The sequence below is a fragment of the Leucoraja erinacea genome, chromosome 16 (genome assembly GCF_028641065.1).
Source record: "Leucoraja erinacea ecotype New England chromosome 16, Leri_hhj_1, whole genome shotgun sequence".
NCBI classification, from domain to species: domain Eukaryota; kingdom Metazoa; phylum Chordata; class Chondrichthyes; order Rajiformes; family Rajidae; genus Leucoraja; species Leucoraja erinaceus.
The window spans coordinates 45,766,662-45,788,555 of NC_073392.1; the positions used below are offsets into that span (position 1 = coordinate 45,766,662).

The window sequence follows — 21,894 nt, forward strand, 5'->3', positions numbered from 1 at the left end:
TGCGGAATTCTGCTAGTTACTGGCCAACCAGAAAATAAATCCTTTTTCCACTATATGTCTTCTGCCATTCAGTCAACCTTCTATCCATGCTAGTACATCCACCTGGCTATGCTTCCTCATCCCACATACCGGCAGCAATTCAGCTCCAGCTTGGAGTACTTTGAACAGTTATTTGAGGGAGATATGCTGGCATTGTATAGGGTCTAGAGGTTAACTAGAACGATAGATGGACACAAAATGCTGGAGTAACTCAGCGGGACATGCAGCATCTCTGGAGGGAAATAATGGGTGACGTTTCGGGTCGAGACTCAGTCAAAACTAGAAATGTCGCCCATTACTTCTCTCCAGAGATGCTGCTCGTCCCGCTAAGTGACTCCAGCATTTTGTGTCTACCTTCGATTTAAACCACAATCTGCAGTTCTTTCCTACTCATTATCTAGAATGATCGCAGGTATGACCGGGTTAATGTATAATGAGCGTTTGATGCACTAGGCCTGTACTCACTGTAGTTTAGAAGGATGAGGGGGAATTCATTGAAACTTACCAAATAGTAGAAGGCTTGGATAAAGCAGATGCGGAGAAGATGTAGGATGCAGGAGAGTCTAGAACCACAGGATAAAAGGTCATACCTTTAGAAAGGAGATGAGGGGGAATTTCTTCAGTCAGAGGGTGGTGAATCTGTGGAATTCATTGCTATGGAGGTTATGGAGCAATAGTTATTTAACGGGGGAGATTGACATATACTTGATTGGTAAGGGGGTGAGGGTTATGGGAAGAATGTAGTTGAGAGGGAAAGATAGTGCAGCCATGATTGAATGCAGGCTGGTGGGCCAAATGACCTTCTTCTGCTTCTATGATTGATGAATAACTCTGGGATTGTTTGAAGTCAACAGACCGGTCGATATTTACGGAATCGTCAACTGACCTGAAGGACTACGCTACTATTTCTATAGCTCCATAAGGCAATGTGCGCAGGAGTGTGTTTCCATGAAAACCACCCAAATGTTTGCCAACTAGGCTTGAATGATCCAAGATGTCCGCATTCTTATGAAGACCAGATCTCAGGCATTCAAGTCTGTTGACGCAGATTCATTAGAAATCCAGATAGGACCACGATAAGGCCATCAAAAAGATTAAATAGACTTTTGCTCTAAATGGAGGATGAGATGTTCTGCAGTTGTCGCATGCCTTGCATGCCATCACTTCCTTTCAAGCGAAACCACAGAGCAGCATCCAAGATAGACACAAAATACTGGAGTAACTCAGCGGGACAGGCAACATATCTGGATAGAAGGAATGGGTGATGTTTTGGGTCGAGACCTTTCTTTAGACTGAGTCAGGAGAGAGGGAGACACAGAGATAAGGAAGGGTAGTGCGTGAAGACATCAAAAGAGACAAAGGTCAAGGAAATTATAGAATAGATCACTGATAGCGAGGAAAAGTTATAACAAAGATAAAATGTAATCGGGGACATTCAGACTGTGAGGGATGGAGAGAGAGGGTTACTTGAAGTTAGAGAAGTCAATATTCATACTGCTGGGGTGTAAGCTGCCCAAGCAAAATATGAGGTGTTCTTCTAATTTGGGCTGGGCCTCACTTTGACTATGGAGGAGGCCCAGGACAAAAAGGTCAGTGTGGGAATGGCAGGGGAAGCTAAAGCAGGGCTGCCAACTCTTACGCTTTGAGCGTGAGACTCACTCATTTCAGACATTTCTCACACCCTACACTAAAGACAAAATTCTCACGCTGTCTTCAGTCCCTGCGCAGCAAAGTTCCTATAGTGGAGCTATAGCGATCTTTGCTGCACAGTTTGTCTCTTTGCGCCATGACAGCGATCTGCACGGTCTGGGGAAGCGCGTCGGTTGACGGCTGTGAGCGCTGCGCTGCCGGCCGCCACTGCAGCCTCGCTCCCTCCCTCCCTCCCTCCCTCTCTCCTGCCCTTCAACACACACGGCAGCGCCAGCACCGCCAATCCACGCTACACCGTGCCCGACAGACCGGGGAGAGAGAGGGAGGGGGGAAAGAGAGAGCGAGAATGAGAGAAAGAAAAAAGGGAGGGATGGAGACAATGAGAGACAAGGGGAGGGAATGTAGAAAGGAGATGAAGGAAGGAAAGGAGAAAGGGAAGAAAGAGGGAGGGTGAGGAAAGAGGGTGGGAGGGGGAAGGAAAGGTGTGTGTATGTGCTTGTGTGTCTGTCTCCCTGTGTGTGTGTCCTTGTGTGTGTATGTGTGCCTCCCTGTGTGTGCCTCCCTGTGTGTGCGTGTGCGAGTTTGTGTGTCTCCCTGTGTGTGCGTGTCTCCCTGTGTGTGTGCGTCTCCCTGTGTGTGTGCGTCTCCTTGTGTGTGTCTCCCTGTGTGTGTGTCTCCTTGTGTGTGTGGGCATCTCCCTGTGTGTGTGTGTGTGTCTCCTTGTGTGTGTGTCTCCCTGTGTGTGTGTGTCTCTCCCTGTGTGTGTATGTCTCCCTGTGTGTGTGTCTCCCTGTGTGTGTGTGTCTCCCTGTGTGTGTGTCTCCCTGTGTGTGTGTGTGTCTCTGTGTGTGTGTCTCCCTGTGTGTGTGTGTGTCTCCCTGTGTGTGTGTCCCTGTGTGTGTGCCTGTGTGTGTGTGTGTCTGTGTGTGTGTGTCTCCCTGTGTGTGTGTGTCTCCCTGTGTGTGTGTCTCCCTGTGTGTGTGTGTCTCCCTGTGTGTGTGTGTCTCCCTGTGTGTGTGTCCCTGTGTGTGTGTCCCTGTGTGTGTGTGTCTCCCTGTGTGTGTGTGTCTCCCTGTGTGTGTGTCTGTGTGTGTGTGTCTCCCTGTGTGTGTGTCTCCCTGTGTGTGTGTCTCCCTGTGTGTGTGTGTGTGTGTGTCTCCCTGTGTGTGTGTCTCCCTGTGTGTGTGTGTCTCCCTGTGTGTGTGTGTCTCCCTGTGTGTGTGTGTGTGTGTGTGTGTCCCTGTGTGTGTGTGTGTGTGTGTGTGTGTGTTGTGTGTGTGTGTGTGTGTGTGCCTCCCTGTGTGTGTGTGTGTGTTTGTGTGTGTGTGTGTGTGTGTGTGTCCTTGTGTGTGTGTGTGTGTGTGTGTGTGTGTGTGTGTGTGTGTGTGTGTGTGTGTGTGTGTCTCCGTGTGTGTGTGTGTGTCTCTGTGTGTGTGTGTGTGTGTGTGTGTGTGTCCTGTGTGTGTGTGTCTCCCTGTGTGTGTGTGTGTGTGTGTGTGTCCCTGTGTGTGTGTGTGTCTCCCTGTGTGTGTGTGTGTGTGTCTCCTTGTGTGTGTGTGTGTCTCCCTGTGTGCGTGTGTGTGTGTCTCCCTGGGTGGTGTGTGCGTCTGTGTGTGTGTGTGACTCCCCGTGTGTGTGTGTGTGTCTCCCTCCCTGTGTGTGTGTGTGTCTTCCTTTGTGTATGTGTCTCCCTGTCGGTCTGTTGTCACATCCTGGCCTTAGACAGGGCTGCCAACTCTCACTTTTTGAGCGTGAGAGTCACGCATTTCAGCCAATTTTCACGCGGATGACGGAATTCTCACGCTGCCTTTAGTCCCTGCACAGTTTGGCTCTTTTGCGCCACATCAGAACGATCTGTGCGGTCTGTGGAAGAGCGTCATTTGGCGGCTGTGAGTGACGTTGCATCTCTTCTCTTCTCTTCTTTCTTGGTTTGATGTGCAGCCGCCGACAACATGAAGCAGCTGGAGGTGGAACTAACTAGGTGAATTGGTTTTAAAACAAGAGGGGGATCACAATGAGGCCAAACATCTAGGACAGGGTTCTGCAACCTACGGTACACGGGCCGAATCTGGCCCGTAACCCGAAAAACCACGTTTCCGCGGGGTCGGGGCAGGTGAGCCGATTTGAGAACTGCAGCCAGTCCCTGGGATGTGAGCTGATCTGGGAATGGCAGCCAGTCCCTGGGCACGCTGAATGCCAACTTGATCATTATGGACAAATTGGGCCAGCCATGTACATGTTGTATAACTCTGACTATGCAGATCTGAATGAGCATAGAATGACCATTTAAGCAAAATTGCCCTCACTTTCCCCATTTTGATTTGAGATTAATATCCCTTTGCTCTGTTAACAGCGTTAAAGTACTTTTGAGGTAGAGTCAGGAATGGGAACATTTTTTTTTAGTTTGTTAGTTGATTTTTTGTTGACTGCCATAATTTCTGAAATGGTCTAAAAGTAACTTAACTGTTATAAAGCAGTAATAAGTGATTTTTGTCCAAATAATTGGAACTTGCATAAAATGTTTGCATTATTAGCAGGGCTACCAACTCTCATGCATTGAGCGTGAGACTCACACATTTCGCACAATTTTCATGCTCTCACGCTGATCACAAAATTATATAATGAGAATAGGACCTGTTTTGCTTAACAAATAGTGTAGGAAGGAATTACAGATGCTGTTTTAAACTGAAGATAGACACTAACAACTAGAAAAACTCAGCAGGACAGGCAGCATCTCTGGAGAGAAAGAATGGGTGATGATTCGAGTCGAGACCTTCAGCCTGAAGAGGTTGAAAACCAGCCATAAAACACAATGACTGGACATGTGTGTTATCCAACTAAGGGCAGAAATCAGAATCATGTGTTCATCTTTATTCACGTGACACCATAAATAAATATATTACAGAAAAAATAATTTAATGCTCTTGAGACAAATTCAGACAAAGAAGTGTTTTTATTAATTTCATATTCTGCAGAATAGGTGTCTCTCCTCTGATGTCCCCTGGAGGCACAAAGAAAATGGAGATGCTTTCTATCTTTATACCCTTCTTCACTGTGGTCACTACCTCAGGTCTCCCCATCGAGTTTCGTCCAATCATAACATAAAGCCCACATTCCCACGAGAAAGTCCAGGAATGTCTAGGACCACCTCCTGACGTCAAAGACTCCCAAGGCTTCTGCTGAAGTTGTTATCTGTTTGCTACTTTTTATCTAGAATTTCTCTCTGTTCTGTATATTGTTACTTTATTCTACCAGCAGTCTGGCTTCTGCGGATAAGCTCATTTCTTTCTAAGTTATATTTTTCAGAGTTCTAGTATAATTCAATCATCCCTATTAACCCTTCTCTCACAATCCACCATTTTTCTTTTTGCTACGCATCTTTTGAATTATACTATATCTTCCTTTTCTAGTGCTAGCAGCAGATTCTTCGCCTCCCTATCCTCCTCTCGCTAGTCATACTGTGTTCTGAAGGCCAGCGCAGGGAATAATACAACATCCGAATAGGCACAAAGTCAATGGTTCCTTCCCTTCACGCACAGTCTACGGGCTGATATTGTCCGGTGGGGCCTCCACAGGACCCTTAAATCGGTTTGCGTGTGTCCACCCTTTTTCTTTTGTTCGTACTGCTGTCTCGGTGATTAATAACGCAAGGTAGGGTCCAGTCCACTTTGGTTGCAGCTTTTCTTCCTTCCATGATTTTACAAGATCCCAGTTCTCTGCTTTCACAGAATGGATTGGCAAGTCGAGATGGGGACTCTGTGCCAACAGCTCCTTGGTTTTTAATTCTGTAATAGAATGAGATACTGCCAGTAAACAGTTCCTTAAGAAAACATCATTACCATGGGGTGGGTATTCCTTCTATCTTTCCCAAATAATAAAAACCTAACTTGTTCAACCTTTCTCTGTATCTTAGTTGCTGAAACCCAGTCAACATTCTAATTGATCTCCTCTGTACTCTCTATTTTAACCTTTTTCCTATAATTATGCCTACCAAAATTATGCACCATACTCCACAATTGACCTCACCAATACCTTGTACAATTTAACATTACAACCCAACTTCTATACACAATGCTCTGATTTATAAAGGCCAACACACCAAAATCTTTCTTTACCATCCTTTCTACACGAGATTCCACCTTCAGGGAATTATACACAGTTGTTCCTAGATCCCTCTGTTCAACTTCATTCCTCAATTCACAATCATTTACCATGTAAGTCTAATTTGAATTTGGCCTGCCAAGTTGTATCACCTCACACTTATCAACATTAAATCCATCTGTCATGTTTCAACCCAGTCTTCCAAATGACCTAAATCTCTCTGTACATTTCCCAACAGTCACTTTTAATCCATCTTGCTATTCCTTACTAACCACTTCTTAACCAACCTTATTTCCTTTATTGAACTTTGTCAAAGGCCTTACTGAAGTTCACCACTTTAACCTCATCAATTTTCCTAATAACCTCTTTTAAGAAAAATCAAGATTAGTCAAATGTCACAATCACAAATCCATGCTAATTCTTCCTAATCCTACCCCATTTATCCAAATTCCTATAATATTGTCTTTAGTATCCTTTCCATTATTTCCCACCACTGATGTCAAACAAGTTCTTGTTAAAACTCTACTCTTCTTTGTCCTCCTGTTCAATTACCTCAGGGCTATTGTCTATTCGTACCTGTGGGCCAGCCCTCATGTAATTATTGAAATCGTACTAGGTATCTCAACCTTCTAAACGAACATCGGTCGGTGATTTAGAAAACTCATACATACACCTTGTCTTCAGGTTTAAAGGGTCCTTCTTCCTGGTCCATCTCCGACAGCTTTTACTTTACCTGTTCATAAATAGACTTGTATATCATTATTAACTGTTTCATATACTTTTTAAATTCTAATCGGTAACTGTTCCAAACTCGGTCCCTTGCAGGAACTTCTCCATTGTGTCACCTGCTGGTTAGTTTGCATGCAACATTTCTTCAGTGCCAATGGCAGAGCATTACACAAATCTTATTTATTTTAACCTTCAATGTTCCATTTATTCTTTTCATCAAATGAAAACAATCCGTTGTCAAAGCTGATTTCTGTAGGTTTACCAAACCTCTTAATTACCTTATTCAACATAAACGACACTACAGTGCTCATACCTAAATCGATTCAGACTTACCCTGGACATCTCTTCCAGATGCTGTTTCAGCTGCTTTGTCTGCATTTTAATTTAACTTCTTTGACATGTACTTTTTCCATTTCACCATACAATTTCAAAATTCCCAATCTAGTCTGAACTATATCCTACCTTTCCCAAGGTCATCATCTGCTGTCTTATATTCTGAAGTATTTCTCTCTCTTCACTTGTGGAACAAACCAACAAATTGTCCACATCAACAAATACTTTCTAAGGGTATACCATATAACCATATATCGAACCTGCCACCACCACCTTCACTGGAAGCTCATTCCACACAGCTACCACTCTCTGAGTAAAGAAGTTCCCCCTCAACTTTCAACTCTGCCTTTCCCATCTAATTAAAAAAACCTACCTCATCCTGGCCTTTCTTGACATCCTTCCTTAAATCCCTTTCTCTCTCTTGGGGACCCCAGTCCAGTTAGGGCTTATAATCTCCAGATTAATTTCACTCCTGATAGGACTTTGAGGAAAAGTTCCCCAAGACATGTATTATTGGCATGTAATTCTCTGGCCCCGCTTGGTTCCCTCATAGGACTCACTTGTGTCAGTTCATCACTTATTTCAGTCTTTTCAACCAGGGGCCTTGTTCATTGACATTGACCGCAGAGACCAACTGTTTGCTGAATCGGGGGTTGGAAATAAATGACAATCCCACCACCTCCTTCAATTCTGCTTGACTTTAAGAAGAATGACTTCCACCACAATAGTTCATAATATAATGTCCACATGCCTTCTTTTTCTTGTTCATTTTCAACTCTCCACCTTTTCATTCCCCTTTGTTCCTTGGGGTTCACCTTAAGTGGGTAACATTTGCTGAGGGGCCTGCATACCCTCGGTCATGACGGCATCCAACCAGAAGATGGCGCTGTAGCCGGTAAGTTTGTGAGCGGCGGCCATGTTTGTAGTCTTTTGTCGGCCCGGTTGTAACAATTTACATCATCTTTATCTGACACTTAGTGGTTCCCACTACTTTTACCAATGGTGCCTTCAAATCTTTCATGGCCAATAATCGTCCCACATTCTCCTCCTCCAAAGCCCTAATCCATTTCCTTCCCCATCAGGGATATAGGGTGAGGCATTTTTATTTATTATTTATTTTAATTTTTTTTATTTTAATTTTTTTAGCCCTCTCAGTTTATGGGTGCCCCAAGGGATAATCTGTCAAGGGATCTTCTCTCTCTCTCCTTTCCTCTCTCCCCTCTCCCTGCCTTCATCCAATCACTCTCTCTCTCTTCTCTCTCTCTCTCTCTCTCCTCTCTCTCTCTCTCTCTCTCTCTCTCTCTCTCTCTCTCTCTCTCTCTCTCTCTCTCTCTCTCTCTCTCTCTCTCCTCTCTCTCTCTCTCTCTCTCTCTCTCTCTCTCTCTCTCTCTCTCTCTCTCTCTCTCTCTCTCTCTCTCTCTCTCTCTCTCTCTCTCTCTCTCTCTCTCTCTCTCTCTCTCTCTCTCTCTCTCTCTCTCTCTCTCTCTTCCTCTCTCCTCTCTCTCTCTCTCTCTCTCTCTCTCTCTCTCTCTCTCTCTCTCTCCTCTCTCTGTCCTCTCTCCTCTCTCTCTCTGTGTCTCTGTCTCCTCTCTCATCATAAACATAGAAACATAGAAATTAGGTGCAGGAGTAGGCCATTCGGCCCTTCGAGCCTGCACCGCCATTCAATATGATCATGGCTGATCATCCAACTCAGTATCCTGTACCTGCCTTCTCCCCATACCCTCTGATCCCCTCAGCCACAAGGGCCACATCTAACTCCCTCTTAAATATAGCCAATGAACTGGCCTCAACTACCCTCTGTGGCAGAGAGTTCCAGAGATTCACCACTCTCTGTGTGAAAAAAGTTCTTCTCTCATCTCGGTTTTAAAGGATTTCCCCCTTATCCTTAAGCTGTGACCCCTTGTCCTGGACTTCCCTAACATCGGGAACAATCTTCCTGCATCTAGCCTGTCCAACCCCTTAAGAATTTTGTAAGTTTCTAGTTTCTATAAGATCCCCTCTCAATCTCCTAAATTCTAGAGAGTATAAACCAAGTCTATCCAGTCTTTCTTCATAAGACAGTCCTGACATCCCAGGAATCAGTCTGGTGAACCGTCTGTATCTCTGTGCCTGGCTCTCTCTCTCTCTCTCTGTCTGTATCTCTGTGTCTCGGTGTCTGTATCTCTCTCTCTCTCTGTTTCTCAACTTGAATGTCTACCATAAAACAACAAACCATAAAAGCTGGTCATGTTTCATCAATTAACTTATTTCCAATTATTTCAATCCATATTCACCATTATTTTAAATGTCCAATTCCTAACACTAGATACAATTTTCCAAATTAACGTTACTGACAAGAAATCTAAAAGAACATCAAGAAACGATTAAAAGAAAATCAAAAGCTGATTTTTACAACTTCCCTTTTTCAGGTTACGAGGATACAAAGAGTTAATTGTACAGCTTGTTCGCAATCCAATTTGAACTACAGTACAAATGCTCGCCCCCGCCACTGTGTTCAATTTTACAACTTGCTCATTCCAACCTTTCATCTTACAACCATTCGTTCCAAACCGGTTTTTACATACAAATCACATTCGTTCCGTTCTTACTTCAAATAGATTATTCATTTTATATTTTCTCCTTGTCCTGCACTCTTGTCCCTGGCCTTTGCCGTCTTCTTATCTGCTAATTTCGGGAGTAACTCCCTCATCATCCTGTCTCTCTCTGTTCCTTATTTGCTGTTTTTCTACTGCCTGCAACATAATCTTTACTACTTGTTTTTCACTTCTGTGAAAAGGAATTGATCTAACTGTTCTTGTCAGACCTAAAGAATCTTCAAGGAGGCTATTTAACAAACCCCCTTCCCCCTCAGGGTCCTCTCCTAGGTACCTCCCTCGGGGGTCTAATTTCAACCGAACTTATCTTCCCCTTCTGCCCTTTGACTCCCCGTCCTGTTGGCCGGGTGATCTTCGTCCACCCCGGCCCCTGTCTCTCTTTCCTTTGGGTATTTTGGCCCCCTCCGGCTCTGCATTTGTCCCAACGGACTATACCTTATCATTGTTGGCTTCTCCAACCCCTGGGTATTTCCTGCCCTCCAGGGTCCAGCATTTGCCCCAACGGACTATTGGGCAGAATGCGGGGATTTGGCCCACAGCCTTTTCCCCTCCCTTTTTCTAAACACCGTGTTTAATTACCTTATTTATCATCATCATATTCTTAATACCATGTTCATCATATTCTCAATACAGTGTTCATCATACCTGCCTTGCCCGTACAAGGTCTTTCCACAATCGCCCAGGAAGTACTTTATTAGTCATTGTTCCTACCTGGGTTCTGTGCACAGAAATTGCTCGATTGATTTTTCACGATTTCCAACTACTCCCACTTCTTTGCCGAGTCTCTGTGTGGTCCGGATACTACTGCTTAAACAGCTGATGGCAAGCAAGGAGTCTGAGACTGCTGAACTCAGCAGGGTGCACCTTCCCTTCGTCCATCTACTCCCGTCAGCTGTCTAGAGTATTGGATCTCGGAACGAGCCCCCAAGTTGTGAGATTCAAAAATCACAAATGCTCTTGAGACAAATTCAGACAAAGAAGTGTTTTTATTAATTTCATATTCTGCAGAATAGGTGTCTCTCCTCTGATGTCCCCTGGAGGCACAAAGAAAATGGAGATGCTTTCTATCTTTATACCCTTCTTCACTGTGGTCACTACCTCAGGTCTCCCCATCGAGTTTCGTCCAATCATAACATAAAGCCCACGTTCCCACGAGAAAGTCCAGGAATGTCTAGGACCACCTCCTGACGTCAAAGACTCCCAAGGCTTCTGCTGAAGTTGTTATCTGTTTGCTACTTTTTATCTAGAATTTCTCTCTGTTCTGTATATTGTTACTTTATTCTACCAGCAGTCTGGCTTCTGCGGATAAGCTCATTTCTTTCTAAGTTATATTTTTCAGAGTTCTAGTATAATTCAATCATCCCTATTACAGGAGGCAGGGTGGAAAGAAGTGTTAGTCCAGAAAGTTATGGGAAGCAGTAGGTTTATAAGAATAACTTACTGGGTGTGGCAGCCATCTTTGAGACAGGCACACGAGGGGAGATGTGTAATGTGTCGGAAGGAACTGCAGTTGATGGTTTAAACCAACGTTCTGGAGTAACTTAGCTGGACAGGCAGCATTTATGGAGAGAAGCAATGGGTGACGTTGCGGGTCTAGACCCGTCTTCAGACTGACATATGATATCTATCTTTGCACGAGGGGAACCTACTGGGGGCGGCCATCTTTCAGCCTGGCACCTGGCCGGTATCGTGGCGTCATCGAAGGCGGGGCGGGGCTACGTGCTGATGTCACGGGGCGGGGCTACGTGCTGATGTCACGTGCGGGGTGGGGCTACTTGCTGATGTCACGGGGCGGGGCGGGGCTACGTGCTGATGTCACGGGGCGGGGCGGGGCTGCGTCAGGAGGCGTCCTGGCGACAGAGGGCCCCTCGGTTGCTATGGAGGGAAACCCCGGGATGGAATGTTACCCTGGTGAGGGTGAGGGGGGGCTGGGGCAAGAGGGGTAGGAGGGAGGGAGGGATTTTAGTGGACAGAGAGATATAGGATAGGAAGGGAGAGGGGGAGGGGACAGGACAGGACAGGACAGAAAGGAGGGGGGGGAGTTACAGTGACGGGGAGAGGGGTGGGGGGGGCGGAGGAGGGAGAGGGGTGGGGGGGGAGGGAGGGAGAGGGGTGGGGGGGGCCGGAGGGAGAGGTGGTGTGGGGGGGCCGGAGGGAGAGGGATGTAGGGGCCGGAGGGAGAGGGGTGGGGGGTTTGGGGGGGGGGGGGCCGGAGGGAGTGGGTGGGGGGGGCCGGAGGGTGAGGGGTGTGGGGGCCGGAGGGAGAGGGGGTGAGGGGTTAACGCGTTACAGAGGCAGGGAGAGTTATTTTTTGTCTCTCTCCCCCAGGTCAGACGGTCGTGTCCAGTCTTGCGCTACAAATGTTTCTGTACTTTAACTGCTACTTTTTCCCCTTCTGGTGGGCCTGCCACATCGTTATGCTGGAGTTGAAGGTGAGTTGGAACGAACTGCAGACGCTGCTTGAGACCAATGTTGAGACAGAGTGCTGGAGTAACTCAGCGGGACAGGCAGCATCTCTGGAGAGAAGGAATAGTAGCAATTTTACCAAATTTTGAGATTTAAAAAATGTAGTCTGTAATTTAGCATAAAAATAAAGCATAAAAATAAGTTTAATTTGACACCTAATTCACTTTCATATCTTCAGTATTAAAAAGGTTATGGCCATTTTCACACTCGGGAATAAGCATCTTGTTGCTTTTTCATTGACTTAACACAAAACTGTGATCGATGAACAAGTACCCCCAGATCCCATTGTACTTCCCCTTTTCCCAACCTGAAACCATTCAGATAATCTGCCTTCCTGTTTTGCCTCCAAAGTGGATAACCTCACATTTATCCACATTAAATGGTATCGGCCATGCATCTGCCCACTCACCCAACCTGTCCAAGTCACCCTGCATTCTCATAGCATCCTTCTCACAGTTCACACTGCCGCCCAGCTTTGTGTCATCTGCAAATTTGTTAATGTTATCACCTCCAGTTTAAATTCCATTTGGAATATTTTGGAGGACCAAGAAACCAAGAACCAAGAATGTTACTTTGAATCCCTTCATCTAAATCATTGATGTATATTGTAAATAACTGCAGTCTCAGCACTGAGCCTTGCAGTACCCCACTAGTCACTGCCTGCCATTCTGAAAGGGACCCGTTAATCCCTACTATTTGTTTTCTGTCTGCGAACCACTTCTCTATCCATGTCAGCACTCTACCCCCAATACCATGTGTTGTAATTCTGCCCACTAATCTCCTATGTGGGGCCTTATCAAATGCTTTCTGAAAGTCCATGTACATTACATCCACTGGCTCTCCCTTGACCATTTTCCTAGTTACATCTTCAAAAAATTCCAGAAGATTAGTCAAGCATGATTTGTCCTTTGTAAATCCATGCTGACGGACCGATCCTGTTACTGCTATCCAAATGTGCGGCTATTTCATCTTTTATGATTGACTCCAACATCTTCTCCACTACCGATGTCAGGCTAACTGGTCTATAATTCCACGTTTTCTCTCTCCCGCCTTTCTTAAAATATGGAATAACATTAGGTAACCTGGGAGGCCGAATGGCCTACTCCTGCACCTATGTTCTATGTTTCTATGCAGACCATCAGGCCCTGGAGATTTATCAGCCTTCAGTCCCATCAGTCTACCCAACACCATTTCCTGCCTAATGTAGATTTCTTTCAGTTCCTTCGTCACCCTAGATCCTCTGGCCACTAGTACATCAGGAAGATGTACTAGTGGCCTCTATCTCCCTGTTCCTGGCCTCACCTGCATGAAGAACTGGAAGTAAAACAGAGATAACCACCCTGGACAACTTGTTTTTCAGCCTTCTTCCAAGCTCTCTAGTCAAGCTGCAGAATATCTTTCTTCTTCTTCCTGACGTCATTTGTGCCGACATGCACTACCACTTCCGGCTGCTCACCTTCACCCTTGAGGATGCCCTGCAATTGGTCCGTGATGTCCTGGATCCTGGCACCAGGGAGGCAACACACCACCCTTGACTCCCGCCTGTTGACACAGAAACCCCTGTACCTCTCACGATGGAGTCCCCGACTACCACGGCTCTGCCTGATGTCTGTCTCTTCGGCTTTGCCTCAGCATGACCTTTTGATTCGCAGACCTGTCTGCTGCTCAGAATGGCAGTGCCTTCTGTCCCAACAGCTTCCAAGAGGGCGAACCTGTACATCCCCCGGGGTTTCCTATACTACAATCTCCCTCCCCTTCCTCATTGTTACCCCCTTTCTCTATTCGAGCATCTTCGGTGTAACTATCGCGCTGGAGGTCCTGTCCAGGAAACTCGCATTTTCCCGGATGATCCTGAAGTCATCAAGTTGCCTCTCCAGTGCCCCAACACGGTCCTTCAGTAGCTAAACATGGACACAGTTTCCACAGTTGTAGCAGCCAGAGGCACCAGCAGTGTCCCTGAGCTCCCACATCCTGCAAGCCTCACACTGAATCGCACTGAATCGTCCGATCAGCAGAGAAGGTTATTGGCTACAACCTTCCCTCTATTAATGAACTGTACACTGCAAGGTCCAGGAAGCGAGTGGGAAAGATCTTCTCTGACCCCTCTCACCCTGGCCAAAAACTCTTTGAATCAATTCCCTCTAGAAGGTGACTCCAGATTGTCAAAGCTGCCACAGCCAGACATAAAAACTGTTTTTATCCACGAGTAGTAGCTCTACTCAACAGCCAAAAATCTGTAGCCTCCCTTGTATTTTGATCTTGTATTTTGTTGGTTCACATGCTTGATCAATGGTGTTTTATCATTAATGTTGTGTTATTATTAATGTTTAGTGTTTTCTGAGTCATTCGTAACTGTCACTGTATGTCATGTTGTTACTTGTGTGCGGAGCACCAAGGCAAATTCCTTGTATGTGAATACTTGGCCAATAAACTTACTTACTTTACCCGTCATATCTTCACTGCGTCCCATCCTCTTCAACTGTTCACGCAGTCTCCACTCCTCAGCCTCCTCACTGAAGACTCTCGAGCCAAAGACTCACACTTTTCTCACGAGACACTTCCCTCACAAGGCTGCTCACCGACTGTAGAACGGTCTCAAGCCGCCCCTCAGCAGCAAAGCCACAAACTCCCTCTTCTCCACCGCCATCCCGTTGAGTTACTCTAGCATTTTGTGTCTATTCTTGGTTTAAACCAGCTACTGCTGCTGCTTCCTACACATATCACTTGAATAGGTGACGTTTCGGGTCGGGACTCTTCTTCAATAGTGCCTGAGTTTGTTTGTTTAGAGACAAGGGGTTGTGTAACGAGGTACAGTGAAAAGCTTTTTTGTTGCATGTTATAAGTGGAAAGACTATACATGATTACAATCGAGCCATACACAATGTACATATACAGGATGAAGGGAATAACGTTCAGTGCAAGGTAAATGCTGAGTAAAGATAGTCCGAGGGTCTCTATTGTGGTGGACGGGAGGTCAGGATCACTCTCTAGTTGGTGAGAGGCCAGTTCAGTTACCAGATAACAGCTGGAAAAACTGTCCTGAATCTGGAGGGGTTCCTTTTTTGTTTAGTTATGTTCATACACCTCTAAAAGATCATCCTCATCCTCCTGTGCTCCAAGGAATAAAGTCCTAGCCTGCCCCAACCACTCCATGCAGCTCAAGCCCCTCGAGTCCTGGCAACATTCTCGCAAATCTCTGCACCCTTTTCCAGCTTAACGACACCAAAACTGAACTGTAATACTCTAAAAGGTGAGGGGAGAAAGATGGAATAGCAATCTGAGGAGCAACCTTTCCACACAGAGGGTGGTGGGTGTATGGAACAAACTGCCACAGCAGGTAGTTGAGGAAGGTACGATCCCAACCTTTAAGATACATTTAGACAGGTACATGGTTTAGAGGGATATGGGCCAAATGTGGGTATGGGGCATGCTTGGGCGGTGTGGGCATGTTGGGCCGAAGGGCCTCTGTCCGTTCTGTATCACTGTGATTCTCAAAGTAAACTGACTTCTAAAACAACTGTTCCAATAGGTTGGAATTAAATTAGATAAAACTCTGACTCTCTCCCTCTCTCTCCCTCCCTCTCTTTCCCCTCCCTCTCTTTCCCCTCCCTCTCTTTCCCCTCCCTCTCTTTCCCCTCCCTCTCTTTCCCCTCCCTCTCTTTCCCCTCCCTCTCTTTCCCCTCCCTCTCTTTCCCCTCCCTCTCTCTTTCCCCTCCCTCTCTTTCCCCTCCCCTCTCTTCTCTCTCCCTCCCTCTCTTTCCTCTCCCTCCCTCTCTTTCTCCCCCCTCTCTCCCCCCCTCCCTCTCTCCCCCTCCCTCTCTCTCCCCCTCTCCCTCTCTCTCCCCCCCCCCCCTCTCTCTCCCTCTCCCTCCCCTCTCCCTCCCTCTCCCTCTCTCTCTCTCTCTCTCTCTCTCTCTCTCTCTCTCTCCTCTCTCTCCCTCTCCCCCCCTCTCTCTCCCCCCTCCCTCTCTCTCTCTCTCTCTCTCTCTCTCTCTCTCCCTCTCTCTCCCTCCCTCCCCTCTCTCTCCCTCTCTCCCCCTCTCCCTCTCTCTCTCTCCTCCTCCCGCCTGTCTTTCCCCCTTCAGTACTTCTACCTCAGTACCTACTACAGGATTACGCTCACCGCACTCACTGTGGTCATGACCTTGGTTGAAGTTGCAAGATTGTATCTCGGGTACCTGGGGAATCTACAGGAGAAGGTGAGGAGGAGAGAGGGGTGTGCCGCATCGTGGGGGGAGGGGGATGGCTGGGAGCGCCACACTGCTCTCCCCATCACCGACTACCTTTCTCTCTCTCTCCCCCCATCTTCCCCCTCTCCTCCCTCTCCCTCGTTCCCCCCCTCTCGCTTGCACCCTCGCTCCCCCCCCCCCCCTCTCCCCTCTCTGCCCCCCTCTCTGCCCCCCCCCCCCCTCTCTGCCCCCCCTCTCTCCCTCTCTCCCCCTCCCCTCTCTCCCCTCTCTCCCCCTCCCTCTCTCGCCCACCCCTCTCTCCCCCTCTCTCCCCTCCAGCACTGCACAGAGATGGATAAAGAGAGGGGGAGGGGTAGGAGTAGAGAGAGAGGGAGGTACAGAGAGAGAGAAGAGGGTAGAGGTGGATGGGGAGAGGGGGGATATGGGAGAAAGGATCCCCCTCTCTCTCTCTCTCTCTGCCCCTCTCTCTCTGCCCCTCTCTCTCTGCCCCTCACTCTCTGCTCCCCTCTCGCTCCCCCTTCTCTCTCTCCCCCTTCCTCTCTCTCTCCACTTTTATCCACCTCTATACGGTCACCCCTCATCCTCCTGCGCCCCATGGAATAGAGACCCAGCCTCTCCCCCCCCCCCCCCCCTCTCCGCAGGTCCCTGCCCTGGCAGGCTCCTGGCTGCTCTCTCTGCTGCTGCAGGCTCCGATGTTGCTCTTCCACCTCTGCAACCCACACCTCATCATGCTGCCCGTGGAGTGGGCGACGGGGCTCCTGTACCTCGCATTCATCGTCACCGAGATCGTCCTCTCCATCCGCGCCCTGCGTCGCCTCACCGCCCAGCTGGAAGAGCGGTTTCACCTCGCCCACCTACACCTGCACCAGGAGAGACAGGAAGGGCAGAATGCATAGAGATGCCCCTGTACATCCACACTCCCCCTGTGTGTGAGTCTCACAGAGAAAAAGTGTGTGTGTGTCAGAGTGTAAGTGTGCGTGTGTGTGAGAGAGAGTGTGTGGGAAAGACAGAGCGAGAGCGTGCATGTGTGCCCGTGCGTGCATGTTCGTGCGTGTGTGTGTGTGTGCCCGTGCGTGCATGTGTGCCCGTGCATGCATGTTCGTGTGTGCGTGTGTGTGTGTGTGTGCCCGTGCGTGCATGTGTGTGCGTGTGTGTGTGTGTGTGTGTGCGTGTGGTCGATCCAGCTCGAGGTTTTCCGGGCGAGTGCCCTTGAGCTTGAAGGTCGAAGCCACTCTTCTTAACGCGCGGATTAGGTTGCCACAGTGGGACAGCCCATGTAGTGTCTTACCTTCGTAGGAGGGGAATGCAGAATCAGACCCAGACCGGGAGTTTCTATAAATATGATTCCTTTATTCCTTTTGGCGATGAGAGGTATATGATGCCCCCACCTCTCACCCTCCTCCTCTGGTCCTCCCCCCTCCTCGCTCTCCACCCGTGGAGTTTAGCCAGAGCTAGATTCCGAGCGTGCTGCCGGCTTTCTCTGAGTGCTGTGCAGAGACAGAGAGAGAGAGAGACGGGTCAGGAACACAAAACTGTATAGTACAGGCCCTTTGTCCCACAGTGAAGGGGGGGGGGAGAGAGCGGGAGAGAGAGAAGGAGAAGAAAAAGTGGGAAAGATAACAGGAGAGATGGAGACACAGGAGGGAGTGAGGGGGAGAGAGACAGGGACACACGGGATGGGGAAGGAGAGGAGGGGGAAGAGAGAGACGGACACGGGTGGAGCGGGAGTTAGGGTGTGGGGGAAATGTTATTATTTATTGGGTTTGAGTTCTGCAATAAAGGAGATTATTTTTGGAGCCTGTGTTGTGTGTCTATGGGGCAGAGGGGAGGGGAGGGGAGGGGAGGGGAAAGAATCACCTCACTGCCTGACAAACTAGCATCGCTCGATATGAACTGTTTGTTCTTGAAACTACCGCTCACCTTGACAGGGCTTTTGGTCGCTGCTCGAGGGGCTGGGGTTGACCTCACCTTTCCCCTTGGACTACTTTGGTGACTTGTGGGAAACTAGAGAGGAAATGGCGGGAGCCCAGGTTGAAATTTGTGAGTCGTCCTTAAATACAAGAGAGGGGCTGGAAGACTGGAGGGTGGCAAATGTTGTGCCTCTTTTCAAGAAGGGATGCAGGGATAATGCTGGGGACTATAGGCTGGTGAGCTTAATATCTGTAGTTGGAAAGTTACTGAGGGATTGGTTATACAGGCATTTGGATGGGCAAGGGCTGATTGGGGATAGTCAACATGGTTTTATACGTGGGAGGTCGTGTCTCACAAATCTGATTGAGTTTTTTGAACGTGACAAAAAACGTTGATGAGGGCAGAGCTATAAATGTTGTGTACATGGATTTCTGTACGACATTCTACAAGGTTCTACATTGTAGGCAGCTCTGGATGGTTAGATTGCATGGGATCCAAGGAGAGATAGCTGAATGGATAACATATTGGCTTCATGGAAGGAAGCAGAGGGTGATGGTGGAAGGTTGCTTCTCAGACTGGAGGCCTGTGACTAGTGGTGTGTCTCGGGGTTCGGTGCTGGGCCCATTACTGTTTGTCATCTACATCAATGATTTGGATGAGAACATACAGGGCAAGTTTGCTGATGATACAAAAATGAGTGGTTTTGCAGATAGTGAAGATGGTTGTGAACGATTGCAGCAGGATCTGGATCGATTGGCCAGGTGGGCGGAGGAATGGTTGATGGAATTTAATACAGAGAAGTGTGAGGTGTTGCATTTTGGGACATTGACCAAGGGCAGGACCTACACAGTAAATGGTAGACCTCTGGGTAGTGTTGTAGAGCAGAGGGATCTAGGAGGACAGGTGCATGGTTCCCTGAAAGTGGCATGACAGGAACATAGATAGAATGTTCAAAAAGGCTTTTAGCACATTGGCCTTCATCAGTCAGAATATTGAGTATAGAAGTTGGGAGGTCATGTTGCAGTTGTATAAGACGTTGGTGAGACCGCATTTAGAATATTGTGTTCAATATTGGGCATCATGGTATAGGAAAGATATTGTCAAGCTTGGAAGGATTCAACGATGTATGAGGATGTTGCCATTTCAAGAGGGTGTGAGCTATAGGGAGAGGTTGAGTAGGCTGGGTCTCTATTCCTTGGAGTGTAGGAGGATGAGGGAAGATCTTATAGAGGTGTATAAAATCATGAGAGGAATAGATCGGGTAGATGCCCAGAATAGGGGAATCGAGGACCAGAGGACAGAGGTTCAAGGTGAAGGGGAAAAGATTTAATAGGAATCTGCGGGGTAACTTTTCCACACAAAGGGTGGTGGGTGTATGGAATAAGCTGCCAGAGGAGGTAGTTGAGGCTGGAACTATCCCAACGTTTAAGAAAGAGTTGGACAGGTACATGGATAGGACAAGTTTGGAGGGATATGGACCAAGTGCAGGCAGGTGGGACTAGTGTAGCTGGGACATGTTGGCCGGTGCAAGCAAGTTGGGCCAAAGGGCCTGTTTCCACACTGTATCACCCTATGAGTCTATGACTCCCTATGTGGGGGGGGTCAAGATAATTCACAGAATAACACAGCATGAAAAGGGCCCTTCGGCCCAACTTGCCCATGCCAACCAACATGCCCCATCTCACACCTGCCCTCGATTGGCCCATATCCCTCTAAACATCGTAAATTTGGTCTGAAGAAGGGTCTCGACCTGAAATGTCACCTCACATTTATCCACATTACACCGAATCTTCCATGCATCTGCCCACTCACCCAACTTATCGGTCAACCTGCAGCCTCACAGCTCACACTGCCACCCAGCTTTGTGTCATCCACAACCTTGGAAATGTTACATTTAATTCCTTTGTCTTAATTGCTAATATCTATTGTCAATAACGGGTCCCAGCTCTGAGCCTGGCGACATTCCGCAAGTCACTGCCTGCCATTATGAAAAGTACCCAATGTCCTGTGCTCGCTCAGATCTAGCAACAGAGAGGCAACATACCCCCCTGTCGTCTGGCCCATGGCCGCAGAAACAGCAAAGTCCCCATCACCATTTGAGCAATTTTGTGCACCATATTGGAGGAAGGATATGCATCCTCTCATCCCCCAGTCCTCTCCCTCTTTCCCCAAACTTCTCCCACCCTCTCTCTCCGCACACCCTCTCTTTCCCCACACACCTGCACCCTCTCTCTCCCTACTATCGGCGAGTCCAAACGTGGCGTGGCCGAAGAGACAGAGGCGTGGTGGTCGGGGACTCCATCGTGAGAGGTACAGGGGTTTCTGCGGGAACAGGCGGGATTCAAGGATGGTGTGTTGCCTCCATGGTACCAGGATCCAGGATGTCACGGAACGATTGCAGGGCATCCTCAAGGGTGAAGGTGAGCAGCCGGACGTGGTAGTGCATGTCGGCAGAAATGACGTTGGGAAGAAGAGGAAACAGATTCTACACCGTGACTTCAGAGAGCTCGGAAGAAAGCTGAAAAGCAGGACCTCCAAGGTGGTTAGCTCAGGATTGCTTCCAGTTTTTGGTGCTGGAAGCTATCTGGAGATAACCACGATATCTAGGGCCACCTCGAGTACTCTGGGATGCAGACCATCAGGCCTTGAAGGTTTATCGGCCTTCAATCTCAACAGTTTACCTAACACCATTTCCTGCCGAATGTGGATTTCTTTCAGTTCCTCTCTCCTGCTAGATCCTTGGTCCCTAGTATTTCTGCCTTCCTTAATGACAGAACTGAAGTACTTGTTCACTGGGCTTGTGGAATGCGAGGGAGTCTGTCTCAGTATACAGTACCACTTTGATCAGGATCAGAAATGGGGGCGTGGGGGGGAAATAGCAGATGGAGTTCATTCTGAGCAAGTGTGAAATGTTGCAATTTAGGAGGTCAAATATAACTGCAATATATCCAATTAATGGCATGAACCTTAACATCATTGCTGTATAATGGTATAATGGATGTGTGGAAGGTGCTTTATTTATTAAATACATTTAATAAAGTCACCAGCGAGCTCCTTCCATGTTACAAGACCATTTCCAACCGTGCTGCGCCCTCTGCTGCATCTCTTGGGTTCTGCAGCGAGTTCCAATGCCCATTGCTATCTCCACTACGCAGCCCTGACACACATGCCCCTAACACATTGTCCCCTCACCTTTGTGTTCCGTTACTTTTTTATAATTTCAAAATAGACTTATTTAGGTAATAAATATATACAATACATGAACCGTGCAAAAAATTCATCCGACATTGTCGGAGGCTAAACAAAATATTCAATACAGTCTACATACATTGCTCAAATTACACAAATTTATCCCCCACCCTTGCCGCTCATGTGGACCCCTGGCGTGGAAACCCTTCCCTTGTTTTTGAGGGGCGTCTCCACCACACCCTGCCCCCCATGTCCAGCAACAGAAGGACCCTAGACTGTGGTCCTCCCCCACCGAGCCTTGACGTTGGCTGCACCGAGCTTCAGCGAGTCCCTCAGCACGTACTCCTGCAGTCTGCAGTGGGCCAGTCGGCAACATTCCCTGATGGACATCTCGCTCTGCTGGGTGGTGAACAACGCTTGGGCAGATCAAAGAGCGTCTTTCACCGAGTTGATGACCCTCGAGCAGCACTCGATGTCAGTCTCTGAATGTGTCCCTGGGAACAGTCCGTAAATCACAGAGTCCTCTGTGACGGAGCTGTTCGAGATAAATCGTTCCAGGGACCCTTGCATACCTCTCCAGACTCTCTTTGCAAATCCACATTCTGCAAGGGGGTGGGCAACCGTCTCTCCATAGCAGCCGTCCCGAGGGCAGCGTGAGCTGGTAGTGAGGTTCCGACGGTGCAGGAAGG

The 21,894-nt window shown here is 47.9% G+C and overlaps 1 protein-coding gene and 1 long non-coding RNA gene across 3 annotated transcripts; one reads left to right on the top strand and one right to left on the bottom strand.

Moving 5' to 3' along the window:
• Positions 1 to 3,377: 3,377 nt before the first annotated feature.
• LOC129704909 (transmembrane protein 17A-like) lies at positions 3,378 to 17,875 on the top strand. Of its 2 annotated transcripts, none has more exons than XM_055648321.1 (4): positions 3,378 to 3,578; positions 11,778 to 11,881; positions 16,001 to 16,114; positions 16,747 to 17,875. In XM_055648321.1, the coding sequence occupies exons 2-4, from the start codon at positions 11,810 to 11,812 to the stop codon at positions 16,999 to 17,001; spliced, it is 441 nt and encodes a 146-aa protein (XP_055504296.1). In that variant the 5' UTR covers positions 3,378 to 3,578; positions 11,778 to 11,809; the 3' UTR covers positions 17,002 to 17,875. The 2 variants fall into 2 exon arrangements, with proteins under 2 accessions (XP_055504296.1, XP_055504295.1); XM_055648320.1 differs by lacking the exon at positions 3,378 to 3,578 and adding an exon at positions 11,254 to 11,360 and having other exon boundaries at positions 16,747 to 17,874.
• LOC129704911 (uncharacterized) lies at positions 4,624 to 8,031 on the bottom strand. Its single transcript, XR_008724816.1, has 2 exons — positions 7,413 to 8,031; positions 4,624 to 5,474 (listed from the first exon to the last, which is right to left on the bottom strand). It is a non-coding gene; the product is annotated as an uncharacterized LOC129704911 (long non-coding RNA).
• Positions 17,876 to 21,894: the final 4,019 nt, after the last annotated feature.

Bases quoted from the DNA above. Each gene is read 5' to 3' on its own strand.
- LOC129704909 (XM_055648320.1), top strand. From the start codon at position 11,327: ATGGAGGGAAACCCCGGGATGGAATGTTACCCTG. The intron at 11,361-11,777 runs GTGAGGGTGAGG...TCTCTCCCCCAG, and splicing joins CGGGATGGAATGTTACCCTG to GTCAGACGGTCGTGTCCAGT. The intron at 11,882-16,000 runs GTGAGTTGGAAC...TTCCCCCTTCAG, and splicing joins TCGTTATGCTGGAGTTGAAG to TACTTCTACCTCAGTACCTA.